Below are 15,860 nucleotides of genomic sequence, written 5' to 3' on the forward strand. Positions count from 1 at the left end.
TGTGGTCTCTGGCCTCAGCAACCCTCGGCACAAACTAGTGGCCTCTCTGCTCGCCACTCGCACGAGGAAACCAGTGCAGCGGGTAGGGTGGGTGTTTCTAAGATACTTGTGCTGGGAACAGGGCCCCTTCTCCAGGTGATGTAGTGCCTCCGGCCACAGGTTATGGAGTCAAAGCACTTTGATGTGAGTGCACTACAGTTGGCAAACCTGTGTCTGTCTCAGCAGGCATATTTGCCCGCCGCTGGAAGGCGGTAATTGGTCCCATGTGGTGGGTAATGAAGTGCGCTGGATCGCCCGCTTTAAGGGGGCGCCTGAAATACAATCCTGTGGGTTCGGGGGGCGCGTGTTGTCTTGCGTCACTTGTACTGAGGCCTTCTATGTCAAGAGGGAACCTAAAAGATGTGATGGGGGGGGGGGGGGGGGACTTGACGCTTGGGTGCTTCCCTGGGAGCTTTACAGGAGATGACCCGGACCCCCAAGGAAAGGAACAGCACAATCCAATGTGCCGGAGGTGGCTTTCTTGCCCACCACACATCCGGCCCAACGTGTTCTGGGAGCAGTATAATGATATAAACACCTGAGGCGTCGACAGGGCAAGGCCCAAGCAGCGCTGTGTGGGCATGTGTGTTCCGTGGGCCCAACTACATTAGCTTCAGGCCCCGTTTGCTAGACAATCCTGGCTACGCCTCTGATAAAAACCTCTGTAGACCAGGCTGGCTGGAGGGGGGAGGAGGACCTCCTCCTGTGCCGTGTTGTGTTGTGTTGTGGAGGGTCGGGGGAGGGGGAGGGGGTGCAGCAGGCCCATGGTAAGTGGCATATTTTGGAGGCAATGCCGTAGTAAAACCCACGTCAACCTGCTGCCTATGCAAATGCCTCGCCACTTGTTTGACTTCAGTGTTCTTAAACTCCCAAACCTGATTTCCTTCTGCCATTTTGCGACGTTGCTTGCTTTTTCTGCAGTTTTCCTTCAGTTTCTTGCGGCATGCCGAGGTTTCTCAGTCCCACCGCAGGAAAGGCTTCTAGAAGCTCCGTGGCAGGTGACCTTTCCTCAGCACGCAGGGGGCAGGCAGCATAGCATGTGCGTCTGGTGTGTCTGATCTGGGAAGCGGCAGGAGGGGGTCGTGTATCCTCGGAGGGCCCTTGAAGCATTGGCCTGAAGGCCTTCTTGCGTAAGCCTTCCCGGGACCTTTGTCGTCTGCCCTTGTTCCTCTGTTTAAAGCGGCTCATTTCAGAGTGGGGGTTGAGTGGGAAACTGCATGCCGTGTTATTTGCCCAACTGCTGATTGAGACCGAATAAACCAGGCCGCGCGCCTGCTGGAGATTGCCGCTCACTTCAGAACGTATCATTTCGAGAGTCATTTGGGCATCAGACGCATTCTGAAATTGCTAGTTATGGAAATGGGTTTTCTTTTTATTCTGACCTTTCAGCCGAGCTCTAGCCGCCCCGGGTAATGAAGGTGTGCGCGTTTTGTCCGCCTCCATCCGGTCGCATGGCAACTGAATGGGTAGCGTGGCGGGCTTGGGACGCTGCAGCTCATACGCTGCACACAAGCTGTTATTGATCAGCATCGGAGGCCTCCAAGAGAAGAATGATGGTCTGGAGCGTTGCCCAGAGCAATGCCAGATTTTAGGATTAATTCCAAACCTTGCAGCCATCACCTCTTTGCCATAACCGACCTAGTGCTCCTATGCACTGCCATGAACTCCCAGGCACGTTCACATGTACCTTCAGGAGAAGCCACCAGTTTCCTAAACTCTGAACATAAATGTGAAAGACTCCTTTCCGAAGTTAAGAACGTTGAACACCTCAGTTTAATGAGGCAATTTTCCTAAACCGTTACCCTCCACATTCCTACGCACAAACCTGGTCTCGATGCCGCTTTCTTCCTTTAGGAGGCAGGGTAATACAGTTCTGGAGGAGGGGCATCAAGCAGGGTCAGACGTGCTGTGGCTTGCTCCATTATCACACCGACCAACTGTTTACAGGGCTGTGAGCACAGTGTGTCCACGAGGAGAGGAATTCGCTCACGGGCCCATTGGTCAGCGCTCACCCTCCAGAACTTGTAAGACAAGATAGCTGCACGATGTGAAGACAGGGGGTGCAGGATTCACTTACTCCAACACGACTCAATAATGAGGACTCAGTAAGTAGTCAAAGGGAAGTCCGTTTAATGACAAGTACATCAAACAGGGAAACAAATGGAAATCAGCAGCATTGCGATCACCTGTCTCGCTCCGACTTCCTCAAACTTCAGTTGAACAGTCACTTTTATGCCAAAAACTCGTCCTCATTGACATCTAATTTTACAAAAATCACCATGCAATATAATTGGTTAGGAAAGGTAACTTAAGTATAGGTGTTATATCTGTATATGATAATAGAGCATGCAGATTGGATAACTCTTATCTGGTGGGCGTCTACGCCCATCCCACTACATCACACGTGATTGTCGTCATCATAAGTACGAGGTCTCATTGGTTCTACTATCTATAGGACTCCAGATAACTTGGTCCATTGTGATTGGGCAAGTTACGCCCCTAGACATACATTTCCACTTTTAATTGGCAGCATGCAGAATGGACACCCCTGTGCCTGGTGTCCCAAGTTTCACCCTGCCTCCCTTCCATCAATCAGTGGTTTAGGGCGACGTGTCAATTAGTTGGCAAAGGATGGCCTCGAAACTGTAGTCTCTTATCGGGAAAGGTTATGGCATCTTCGGGTCCTGGATGACATCAGGCGGTGGTACTTCTTCGCGCCTGGCTGGTCACGTGTTAGTTCACCATGAATCTGCTTCAGTTTCCAGCTTTTAGTGCATTTAATTCTGTGTCGGCCTAGCCACCTGCCTGGGCCCCCCTTATCTCGACCTTTATGAGGCAGGCTGGTACCCTCTGAAGTTTGAGTCTTATTAGCTGACGCTCACCTCCCTTTCTCTGGTTGACCTCGATTTCCTATGCATGAGCCGCTCTTTGTTGAGTTTCGATTTGGCTCCTTCTCTTGCCTTTGGCTGGGTTACGAAACTTGGCCTGTCAGGCCTCTGGCAGCCTGGGTACATTTCTGCTTTTACAAAATGGAGTCGCACTTGTATAATGTGCCTTATTGAGGTAGATATATGGTTGGTGCTTGCCCCTCTATCTTCTACTAAGCATTGCAAGTTGTATCTATTTCTTAGCATCTTGCGTTTCAAGCCTATTTACACACGGTTAAAAGGACGGTTGCTTCCATCTTGGCTCGTAACACTGTTTCCTGGCGTTGTAACATTGTCTCCTCTCTGTGCCTATTCCATTCAATTTCGTAGTTACTTGCACTGGCGTGTTAACTTCGATAGCTGCTTTTGTTTCTTCACTGATCTGTTCAGGCCCTTGTGTCATTTCCACTGGTCTTCCATTAAGGCTTTTGGGGTCTCTTCGTGGACCGTGTGTAGGTACTCCTCATTTTGTATCAGCGGCTGGTATGGCTGTCTGATAGGGTACCGTGCTGCCCGGGGTTGTCTGGTTATGGGTGCTTCAACAGGTATGGATCTTCTGAATTATACTGGGCAGAGTCCCAGTGGAGCTCTTTGTAGGTTCATTTGCTCTTCATACGTCGCATACCTTGGTGAGCGCACTCCTGGTACCTCAAATGAGGGGAAGGGGTGTAGGCCATGTCTGGGACCTCCTCTACAAGTGTTACCGTATGAACAGTGCCGCCGCATGTGCCGGCATGAGGCTCTTTTATTGGGAACACGCCATGAACGTGGTCATGGTTCACCGACTTAAAGTGGACATCACCACAGTATGGTTCTGTACAGTGTCAGGGGAGGGGCATTGCTTTGGTATTGTATTAGCTCTGTATTGTGCAATATTTACATTTTCCCTTTTTGTTTTTCCTTTTTAGATCTTTGGCGATTATTATCATTTTCATCACCGTGCTGTAACGAAGCGGTCGTTGTCCCCTCATAGAACACACAACCTCCGGCTGGAGAAGGAGCCGCGGGTAAGTGCAAGCGCAGGAGGCAGACGTTCCGTCTGTGTCTCTGCCCTTCAAGGGTGGACCTTTGCTTTGTGTGTGGCTCCTGTCATTGCTTCCCAAGAGGTTTGCTGTTTGGTGCAGGTTCGAGTCGCTGAGTGGGACGCTGCTTCCCAGGAGTCTGCCCTTTGAAGCACAATTTCGTGTTGTATAATAGCCTTAGAAATGCACAATAAATAAAATAAATTGCACGAAAATAAAAGAGCTCCTAAAACGTAAGAAAAAATACCAAAAAGGGAGCAAATTAGGAGTGAAAAGTGAATCCAAATGTTTGGCCAAGCGGAAATGAAGAGGAGTGGGATGAAATGAACGAAAGTTGAGATATAGAGAAATATATTTGAGAAGAAAGACGATGGCACCGTGCCAATCACAATGTGTTTGAGTGCTGCCTCCAAGGAATGTACCATATATCATTTATAACGCGCCTGTACACAAGTGTTTCTAGGCGCGTATGTGTTGGGCATCGCCTTATGCATGTTTCAGCAAGCATTTGTTAATCAAAACACAAGCCGACCCATGTGGCTAGTGAAAGGCCTGTGGACAGAGGTGTCTCGAGGCAGACTTGAGAGAGCCCTGCATTCAGTTGAGTCCTATAGGATCCATATAACCACGTATGTAAATGCCTTGCTGAGCAGAGCAGAGTGGGGTGTTTGACGACTGACCTGATATGACTGGGTAGATTGTTCCAGAGGGCTAATGCTTGAACTGTGGCTTGGTGTAGGAGAGGACATTTGGTCATCCATGCAAAGAACTAAACAAGGTTGGATGTAGAGGTGCACTCTCGGGTATTCAAATATTGGTAGTTTCTGTAGGCGATACTTATTTCAATATAAAACTTCCTGGTGCTCCCTTGTGAATCTGTACTACCAGATCTGATTACTGTGCAAAAAATAGGTACCTCGTACTAGACTGGATACAACTAGGGGCACGCGCATTACCTCACAAGTTATGAACGTTGGTTTAGAGAATTCTGAGACCCCGCTTACCATATATATTTCTTTATATGATTTTTTGTGCTTTAAGTGTGAAGTATTTGTACCGAACAGTACATATATATAATATATTCGCTCATTTTCTCTGAAATCACATGTAAATAAATCATTTAGAAAATAAATGTCATTGATTTTCACAGTCTAACTAGTGTTCACAATATTTCCACATTATCCTGGTAATCTGATAGGTTGGTGAGTGCTGTATCCCTATTCTTTACTACGTGGTTCGGGTGTCAATTTGCCCTTCTTCAGGTAAGGATTATCTGGATATTAAAGTTTTGTAAGTTTAAACAGAAAAATAGGTTTAAGTGCTGTGTATCAAATCTAATTTATATAGGTTTTATTTTAGAAAAACCTGTCAACAAGTAAGCAACAAATCTGCACTAACCTGTGACTGGGTTGGGCCACTGATTAGTCCTTCCTCTCTTTTATTGGAGGAATCTGTAAATAAACATATCCTGATTACAAACGTGGTATTTCTGTTAGCCTCTACAAAATGTAGTTTGTGTGGGATCAGTCGCATAAATCTGCGCTGTGCCCCACTACAAGCTCCCTACTACTTCAGTTGTTCCTAACTACACTTATTTTGAACTAAATGTACTTGCTTGTTTAGGTCGTTGGGACTGGGTTAGTGTGGGACGTGCCAGTTCTTCTTCACTGAGCATTCTGAAAAGATGTTGCTGTAATGAGATTCGTAAATCTCATATTAATTGCCAATCAAAATTATTAATGTTTTATGATTGGTTCTGACATTTCTATGGTCCTACCTTGTTTTGGTGGTAAAGATGGTCCCCAGATTCAAAATTTGTCTGTGCGAAGTACTAGAGCACTCTGCAGCTTTATTTTCTCAATTGCATATGCGTCTCCAAGCTCCATCTATCATGAGCAGAAAGTATATGCTAAGGGTCATTATCTAACCGAAAATTATATCCGCGTAATTCTCCAAAATACGCGCTTAATCGGTCCCTTTCGCTTCGTGATTGTTGCCTATATTTCGATGCTGTAATTGCTTTCTCTTCTGCAAAACGCCTCTGGTGTGTTAACTCACTTTGAATACTCCCCTTCCTCTTGCCTGTCGCGCCACTCTGACACTATATGTCCCTTCTCTCATACGTACAAGACGTGTGAGTCTATGCCCGTAAATCCGCTCTTGTCTCTCCTACCGGCTCCAATTAAGTTTGTGTACTTCCGTGTTACCTCCTCCTTTAGGCACATCTAGCGCGACTGTGTTCATTCGTTTTTTTGGGCAGCTACGTCCGCCATCTTTGTGTGTTACTGAGCTTTTTGTTGGTATCAAATTCTGATTTAGCTCGATACTGACCATTCTATTGAAAGATAGGGCCTGCATATGTAACTGTACGCATGTCACCTACTGTATATTTCTTAATAGGGACAAACAATTGTCTGAAGAACAAAGCACCTACATACCTCACAGAACAATTCACAAAGCACACCTCTGAACGACCCATCAGAAAGTCCCGCTCAAACAGCATCAAAATCCCCAACTTTAAACTGAAAAGAGCTGGTGGGTCCAGCTTCCCAGTTCTAGCAGCCCATCTCTGGAACCCCATCCCAGATGCACTCAGAGCCACCCCTTCCTTCCATGTGTTCAAAGCTAACGTCAAACTCTGGCTTAACACCAACGACTGCTAAATGCCTCCACTGCACTAAATACTCTGTACATTTATTGTAAAATACTTGCAACTATAACATATCTCACCTGTAAGTCATCCGACATTGTAACATAAGAAATGTTTGATATATGATCCTGTAACATAAGAAATGTAACTTATTTATGTACCTGTAACTCAAGATTTCATTTTCTGCAAGCACTCAGTTGCTTAACGGCCAGGTGCGCTCTATAAATATACAATACAATTGTTGTGCATACATTTCTTCACCGATAACCATTGCAACAAAAACATTTGCACAGGTATGCTGTTCATTCCTTGCGCTGTATTGTAGCACACTCGTGATCAGATGTAATAGTCATAGGGTACACATACGCATTATAGTCTCCTAATTCATACTTATTCCATGAATAATTTTCTAGTAAATTTACAGAATAAAATACATCTTTCTCAACTACATAGCAGTATGTTCTAGGAGGCATGTTTCGATCTCAATTCTCTGTTAACTTTTTGTATAAACATTGAGTTGTCAGAAAGTCCCCATCAGACATACATGGCATGTCTCATTTGTACTGTAGGTAGCAGCTCAGGTCCCAGTCTTAATTCATCCCCTTTGGGTGCAGCGAGTCTGTCAAGCCAATATAGTTCACTCTGTTGTAGAGGTTTAGTTAAGTTACCCCCACGTTTAGGCAAGGTCACATGTTCCAGAATGAAAAATTAGATTTGTGCCACTGTGTGTTTTTGTTCTCTGAAGTGAGTCGCTACTGGGGACTTTAGTGAGGATTGCCTGATGTTTGATTTATGCCCCCCCCCCATCTGATCTTTGCCTTTCTTCCTGTTAGACCCACGTAGTACAATCCGCAAGGGCATTTAATCCCATAGATTACATTAGTGGTGTCACATGTTGACGTAGGTTTCAAAGGTATGGGTTGTCCTTTGTGCGGGTGATTGACATTGTTGCACGGTATTGTACCTTTTTAATTCCCTGGTGTAATGCATCTTTTGTGGCTAAAATCGGATTTAATAATGAAGTCACAAATAGTTCTACTTTTATTGCATGCAAACAAAGGTGTTGGAAACAATGTAGCCAATGCGGGATCAAGCGATAATAACTTCCAGTTCTTCTTCACAATTGTCTTCACTTGACTACTCTGTTGCGGGTAAGTTGTGACATAAACCAAATCCGTACCAGTTGCTTTGGCACTTGGTTTCAATGTTGTTCCTCTCGTCATTTTCTTAACTTCCTCAGATTGTATCTGGATTTTATGTTGATCATAGCCTCGTGCCAGAAACTTTTTCATGAGGTCCACTGATTTCCTCTCAAACTCTTCTTCCTCGGAGATTATACGTCTATATCTCAATAGTTGTCTCCGAGGGATGCTTTCGATAGTATTCCTTGGATGAAAACTTGATGCAAGTAATATGCTGTTCCTATCTGCACTTTTTGTGAAAACAGTTTCCAATTTGTTTTCTTTGCAATACGCTAACACATCTAGGAATTCTAGTTGTGTTTTGCTGTATTTGTAGGTGAATTTAATTCTAGGTGATGAGTTCATATTCTGAAAAAAGCTGTTAAGTTCCTCCTCTGTGCTTCTCCATATCCCAAATCAATGTACCTCATAAAAAATGGTAGTTTACTTCTCCAAAGTGGGTTATTCAATACTTGGGTTTCTTCCAAGTGCGACATGTAGATATTGGCTAACTTGGTGCCATCACGGCACCCATTGATGTGCCCGATATTTGTATAAAGAAGTGCTCCTCGAATCGGAAAAAAGTTGTTGTTAAGAATGATCTTCAACAATTTCAAAAAAAAAATGTGATCAGCTCTTACAGTTTCCTTTTGTATTCAATAGCATCCACTTTGCTGCTTCCAGTCCACTTTGTGTAATGTTTGTGTACAGTGGTTGGAAGTAATGGTTGTATGATCTTATCCACATATTGGGCTAATGGTTCAAGTACGCTATTCGTTGCTGCTCTAATTGGTCCACCAGGAGGGTTCTGTAAATTCTTATGGATTTTTGTCAGGATATACATTACAGGCATAATTGGATGTGAATTTTTTACAAATGCTTTTGTCTTGCGAGTGATTAGTTCATCATTTTCTGCCTCATCCAATATGGTTTTAATTAGTTCTGACTTGCAGAGTAGAATTGTTGTACATTTCTAAGTAGGTATTTTGATCAGAGAGTTGTCGGTCTACTTCTGATTTATACTTCTCGGTGTCCCAAATTACCAAAGCTCCTCCCTTGTCTGCTGGTTTTATGATTTCTGGGTTCTCCCATAGCCTCTACAACACTTGTTTTCCTCTGTTATTCAAATTTGCCCAAGACCTACTTTGGAATTTTAATTTCTTTGTCATTCAAAACCAATTTCTGAAATGCGTCCATTATGTTCTGTATAGTTGGTAAGAAGGTACTCTTCGGTTTTATCTCTAAGTATGTTGGTTCCGGTCTTGTATCTGTTATTTCTACTGTGTCGAAAAACAGTTTTAGTTTCATTTTTCTTGTAAGTTTGAAGAAGATTTTCTCTTTAAGCAGAGAGCTATTGTAATGCGGGACAAAAGATATCCCCTTCTGCAGAGCTGCTTGTTCAAATCTGCTTAAGTTATAGGAAGAAATAATCACTACTAGGTCTTCTTTGTGGGTTGGGTTACTTTCCTTGGTGGATTTTTTTTTTCCTTTTTCCCTCGTCTGCACGGACCCGGTCTAAAAAAGAGTAACTCATTGGTTCTGATGTAGGTACTGACTTTGATGTGCTCGGTGTCTGACTTAAATTCTTAGGATCCCTTGTCTTTTCTTGTTGGTTCCCCGGAGTTTCCTCAATGTTGTCTTTCTCAGTGCTGGAGGTGTCGGATGTTGTAGGTGGTGAGGATGGTGTTCTCTTTCCTCTGTTGTATGGTTGTCTGCCACTTTCTGTCTGGTCTTTCAAGTGATAGTACTATCTAATTTGTAGTCGAGGGTATCTCGTCTGAATTTTCTAATTTTCTTTAATTCTATTTCACTCTTGTAATCTTCAAACTTAGTATTGACCTTCTCAAGTAATTGTACCTATTCTTCTTTGGTTATGAATGCTGAGAGATTTTTTTGTTGCTTCTAGGTCAACTTCCAAAGTGATCAAAGATTTTGATAGTTACTCAATTGTCACGATTATAAGGCCCAGTGAACATTTATTGAGTATTAATCTTCACCTCTTAACAAACTCAGGGCTATCTTTGCATAGAGTCAGTTCTAGGTATATTCGTAGACCTCTGGGGATGCGCTGGGCTCTGTAGCACTGGGCTAAGGTAGTTGCGTGTAATCTCCTGATTCATTTCTCTTTGAATAGGACTTTCTAACTGAAAGACTTCATCTTCTGGTTTGGCAGATGTTGAAACTTCTTTCTCAGTTGTTTTAATTAAATTTAGTATTCTAGTAGCACCTTCTTGTGAAAACAATAAGGTTTCCGATTGATTATTTGTAAGAGATTCTATTTTTGAAAAGGACATTTCTCCTACTCAAGCTATTTGTTATGGTGCGCCCTCTAAAGTCGGTGTAGCAACAAAAGAACTAAACAAGGTTGGATGTAGAGGTGCACTCTCGAGGATTCAAGTATTGTTAGTTTCTGTAGACCATACTTATTTCAATATAAACGTTCCCAGTGCTCTATTGTGAATCTGTACTACCAGATCTAATTACTGTGCACAAAATAGGTACCTCGCACTAGACTGAATACAACTAGGGGCACACGCATTAACTCGCAGGTTATGAACGGTGGTGTACAGAATTCTCTGAGACACAGTTTATCATATAAATTTCTTTGATTTTTTTTGTCTGATTTAAGTGTGAAGTATTTGTACTAAACACTACATCAATTTATAAACATATATACTCATTTGATCTAAAATCACATGTAAATAAAATTCTTAACATCAAGAAAAATTGTTGGATATACAGTTAGAAAATAATTTTTGTTGGTTTTCACAGTTTAACTAGTGTTCACAATATTTCCACATTATCCTGGTAATCTGACATGTTGGTGATTGTTGTATTCCGATTAAGAGCGTATTGTGGAGAATTACGCGGATATAATTTTCGGTTAGATAAGGACCTTAAGCATATACTTTCTGCTCATGATAGATCCCTTATAGTACGAGGCACCTATTTTTTGCACATTCACGCAAAGAACCCTTGAAAAATTACTTGCAAAGAAAGGCGATACCGTTTACAACTAAAGAGGCTTGACATTTGCTAGCTCATGTAGTTGGACACCACCTTAACCAGATCAGATTGAAATGTTTTCTTCTGATCGCTCTGGCACTAGGGTGAGTCTTGGATTTGATTATACACTTGTTGGGCAATCCCAGCCAAGGTTTTCAGGCAGTTACTGTTAGTCTTGTTACAGGTCAACCACTTTCAGGGGACATGCATCGTAGGGACGCCTTTCAGAATGGGTTTCACGGACGATCCCGCATAGCGTTCTGGCCCACCAGTTGCTTCTGCCTGTGGCCTGGAAGAGAAACCAACTTCTGGCTGCACTATCCTGCAGCCTGTTCTTTTGTCGGCATTCGGGGTCCTATAGGAAGCTGAATGTGTCCTGCCTCAATGGGCTTCTGGGGAGTATGGCTCGTGCATAATGTCCTATTGTGCACAAAGGAGATGTTTAGAGGACTCCTGAAAGCATGGCTCTTCCCCCTAAAACTGACTCCTAACTCAAACTGGACAACAGCACCTCAATGACATTTGCCCAAAATGCTAGATCATAAATAGCAATCCAGCTTCAGGATCCGAGCGAGATATTGAAAACTAATAACCTCTAAGGTACACTAAAAAGGACAAACAAAATAGAATGAGTAAAAAGGATCAAAGCAGTGAAGTGGATAAAAAGAATTAGTTGTATGAGAACAGTAAAGTGGTTGAAACTAACGAAATGGATGAAATAAATGTAAAGGACAAGAGGATCAAAGTAGACGAGAGGAATAATGTGGACAACAGCAATTCAACTCGCCCAAACCTCTAGATCATAAATAACCATCCAACATCAAAATTCCAAGCGAGAAATCGAACGAATAACCTCTACTGTAAACTAAAAAGCACAAACAGAATAGAATGAGTAAAGTGGAACAAAGCAGTGAAGTGGATAAAAAGAATAAATCGTATGAAAGCAGTAAAGTGGTTGGAATTCATGGAATGGATGAAATGACTGTAATGGACGAGAGGAACAAAATGGACGAGGAATAAAGTGGAGAGGATGGAAAGATGAATACATGATATGGATGAGTGCACAGAGTACACGGAACAGGTAGAGTGCATGAAACGGATATATGGCATGGAATGTAAGAGTACATGGTATAAATGGAACAAATAGAATAGACAATTCAAGCGCATGTGACGGGTGTAATGCATGGGACAGATGGAGAACATGGGACGGATCAAGTGCGTGCGACAAGTGACATGATTTGAACCGATAGTGCATGATGAATAGATGAAGTCAGTGGAGCGGATGAAGTTGGTAAAGCAGATGAAGTCGGTGGTGCAGATAAAGCGCACAGAATGAATGAGGGCGCGGAGCGGATGAGGGCGCGGAGCGGATGTAGGGTGTTGAACGGATGTAGGGTGTTGGGGTGTTTTGAGCGGATGTATGGTGCTGAGTTGGATGTAGAGTGTGGAGTGGAAGTAAGGTGTGGAGCAAATGTAGGGTCTGGAGCGGGTGTGGAGCAGGTGTAGAACGTGTAGAGGGTGTATAGTGTGGAGCCAGCGTAGAGTGTCTAGCGGGCATAGAGTGTGGAGCGAACGGATGGTGTATGTGACGGAACGGGTGGTGTATGTGACAGGAATGGCTCAAGTATGCTGAAAGGAACTGATGTAGAGTGTGGAGCAGTTGTAGTGTGGACGGAACGGGTCGAGTGTGTGGGTGGAACGGGTGAAGTATGTGGGTGGAACGGGTGAAGTATGTGGGTGGAACGGGTGAACTGGGTGGAACAGAGAAAGTGGGTGTATGGTACGGGTGAGGTATGTGGGTGGAACGGGTGGAGTGGATGGAACGACTGGAATGGGTGGAACGGGTGGAATGAAAAGTGTGTGGACGAAACGGGTGAAGTGAGTAGAACAGATGAAGAAGCTGGATGTACGGGTGAATGTGTGGAGCGGGTGAATGGGTGGAGCGGGTGAAGTAGGTGGATGAACGGATGACTTATGTGGATGGAACAGCTGAAACTGGATGTATGAAATGGGTCAAGGAGGTGGATGGATGATGCATAGAGAACGGATAACTAGGAAATGAGCAGATCCAATGATGAAGGGATAACATATATAGATCGGACGAAGTGCATGGATTAGAAGGAATACATAGAACTGATAGTGTGCTTAGAACTGAGCGAGTACATACAACAGATGAAATTCATGGAACAGATAGAGGGCACAGAGTGGACAATTACACAAATGATTGGAGAGCATGGGACGATCGGATGTGCATAAAACGACCGAAGTCCATAGAATGGTTGGAGTGTGCATGGATCGGTTGGAGCACACAGAACGGTTTGGAGTGTGCTCGATCTCAAGCACCTAAAGTAAACAACAATATCACATTGCCACGCTTACTCTCTTGTTTACACCACCACTCAACTAGAACACAGCGATACTATGCCACCATTTGGTATAGCTGTTCTCATACCATCATTTGCCTCATACTCCCCATCATACTAACTAAACACAGCTGGTTACACACGGCGTCTTCCTCAGGCCTAACGTAGCCAGAACCGGTCTGGGTAACTACCTGCCAGAACAAACACATACTCCTGACCTCCCCACACCACACCTACCGCTAAGAAGCAGGTATTGCAGGAATGCAGCACCTGCTGCACACACATCCGGTGCCCACACAGACATTATGACTCTCTACTCTCTCTACTGACTTGAACTTCGGTTCCCGAGGGCGTTCAACCTACCAGCGCCTTGAGATCATACCAATGGTACATAAGGCGCTATATAAATTCAAAATAACATAACATGAACTATGTGACGCAGACTCTGGCTCCTCTGTCTCATAAACCAATAAACTTCTAATCTTAAATGAAGGTTGGATCATCGACCTCTCAAAAGATTAACTTTTTTATAGTCTCATAACATTACGTTGAGAAGATATGATTTCAACAAGACTTTCTTCCCGTATTCCCAAAATAATGGACCAGTGTTAGTAGGTTTATACAAGTTTATAACGGAAACTGTATCCATTACAATTAATTTTTCAATATGCAGTTTATTGTATTTGAGATGTGTGAACTAAAATACACCCCATTACGTTTACCATCTGCTTGAGTAGAGAAACCCCCCCCCCCCCCATGGTCTCTTCCCTTTTACACCTTCTGAAGACCACGGTGTCTCTTGTGAACACAAATGTAGGTTTCAATGTATTGAGATGGGGGGGAAGCGCATCGTGCCTTTTGACTGAATTATTTATTTAATGCCCGAACGTTCAATGAGATGCATATTAATAACATTTTCTAAGAATACATTTATGCAATGTGATAATATTAAAACATTTAAGCAATACATGCACAGCAATATCAGCGTAAATGATTGATGCAAGAGTAAGCCAATCCATTGCCTCCACATATCAACAAGGACAGCACATAGTCTGGTGAAGGCCAACAACAAGGTGACTTGGACAGCAATCATCCCAGAATAGCACCAGGAGAGCAAAGAAATACAAGATGGATGACATGACTTGCGAAGTAAGAGTACTAACTCTACAAGAGTCCAAGCTAGGCAGAGGACAGAATAGGGGGTGTGGTGTACCCAAAGAATTTACTACGACCTCACACTCTACACCTCCGACTGGAATAAAATAGCCATGGAAATGTGCACGCACAGTCGTAAGTATATTAGAAACATTAATGGAAGCTGGAAGTGGGGACTGAAGGAGAATTAACGGTCTACAGTGGTCTTATCGGAAGGCGATTACATAGCGGTTTCAGAAGATTGACCGATCCATTTCATCATGAGCGGATGAATTCTTTGAGGTTTACAGGATCCTCAAACCAGGAATTGCAACCACTAAAGGTTGCTTTCAAGGTTTATCGATGAACAAAACCATAGCGCAGATTATGTGGTTTCAAAGTCTGGCACAATTATAAGAATTGTTTCCTAGGCATGGCTGTGGCCTTTGATGCATCTTGTGCAATTAATATTTTATGACCATTTCGAATACACAGTTTAATTTCTCTCAGGTCACTTTCTTCATGATCGTCTGCAGTAGGATCTGCTCCGGAATCAGGATTGCGGCTCTGGGACGTGGCTTCTTCTCAGAGTCACCGGTGTTGGAACTAACCTGATGCACACTTTGTCTATTCAAGCATATGGTTTTAAGTAGGGTATTGCCCAAGAAGAGGACAGGGTCTTCTCCTTCACTATCTCAGGCATACCTACAAGGCATAGTTTATTTAATCTTCTGAAATTTTCTAAGTCATCTGTTTCTTTCTGAAGATTGGAGAAAGCCCTCTCAAAATCTGCTACTTTGTTTGAAATGTCTTCAACTTTGACAGTCCTTCATTTAACCTCCCTTATCTTCGATTCAAGAAGACCATCTTCCCGAGAGTTAAAGTTTGATATTGGTAACTTAAATGGTTAATGGATGTGTTGCTCAGCCAATAGGATTTCCATGACTGGCTCAGACCGGGGCAGAGGCCGCAAAAGGCAGTCCATCACTTGTATGTCTTTTGATGGCACCGGTGGTAGGCAGAATAGCTTCCTCATCAGGGGTGCCTCTGGTATGTGGATACAGTTCTAAAATGCAAACATGCAGACACAATTGAAGTATTTGCACACAGAATAAAATTCAGTCCTGCAGTTATTAAATAATGTGCAGACATGGCCAAATAATGAGGAGCGGGCCAGCGGGAGGTTAAACGCCATTTCAGTGGTTACCTCCACTGCTCACCTAATGTGCTGTTTCAGGAGTGTAGGACATGGCCCTATGATCCAAACCCATTGGAAGAAACCGTGCTGCTGTGAGCAGCGTGTCTTCGTTTCCAAACCAGATCTCTGCGTCCACACGCAGAGCCCTTGCATTCTTAATCAGTAGCTACTTAAGTCCAGAAGGATTTAAGCAACCACGAAAGTCTAGCGGATGTGTGCATGTACCTGGCCAGCAGGTGGTTTAGGCGCCATTCCTCACAGTGCCAAGCCCCACACCAATCTTTTATTTTAACATCCTTATATTATGTGACCGTTACCTGAGAACGTTTGAACCTTCCAA

General features: G+C 43.6%; 1 protein-coding gene across 1 annotated transcript in view; it reads left to right on the forward strand.

Moving 5' to 3' along the window:
* FURIN (furin, paired basic amino acid cleaving enzyme) overlaps positions 1–15,860 on the forward strand; it is a 369,732-nt gene that overhangs the window by 191,718 nt on the left and 162,154 nt on the right. The window contains exon 3 of the mRNA XM_069625185.1: positions 3,875–3,973. Coding sequence (XP_069481286.1) covers positions 3,875–3,973 — 99 coding nt within the window. The remainder of the gene's footprint in view (positions 1–3,874; positions 3,974–15,860) is intronic.

Source organism: Ambystoma mexicanum, chromosome 11 (assembly GCF_040938575.1).
Source record: "Ambystoma mexicanum isolate Mex_15411 chromosome 11, UKY_AmexF1_1, whole genome shotgun sequence".
In the NCBI taxonomy this organism is placed as follows: Eukaryota; Metazoa; Chordata; class Amphibia; order Caudata; family Ambystomatidae; genus Ambystoma; species Ambystoma mexicanum.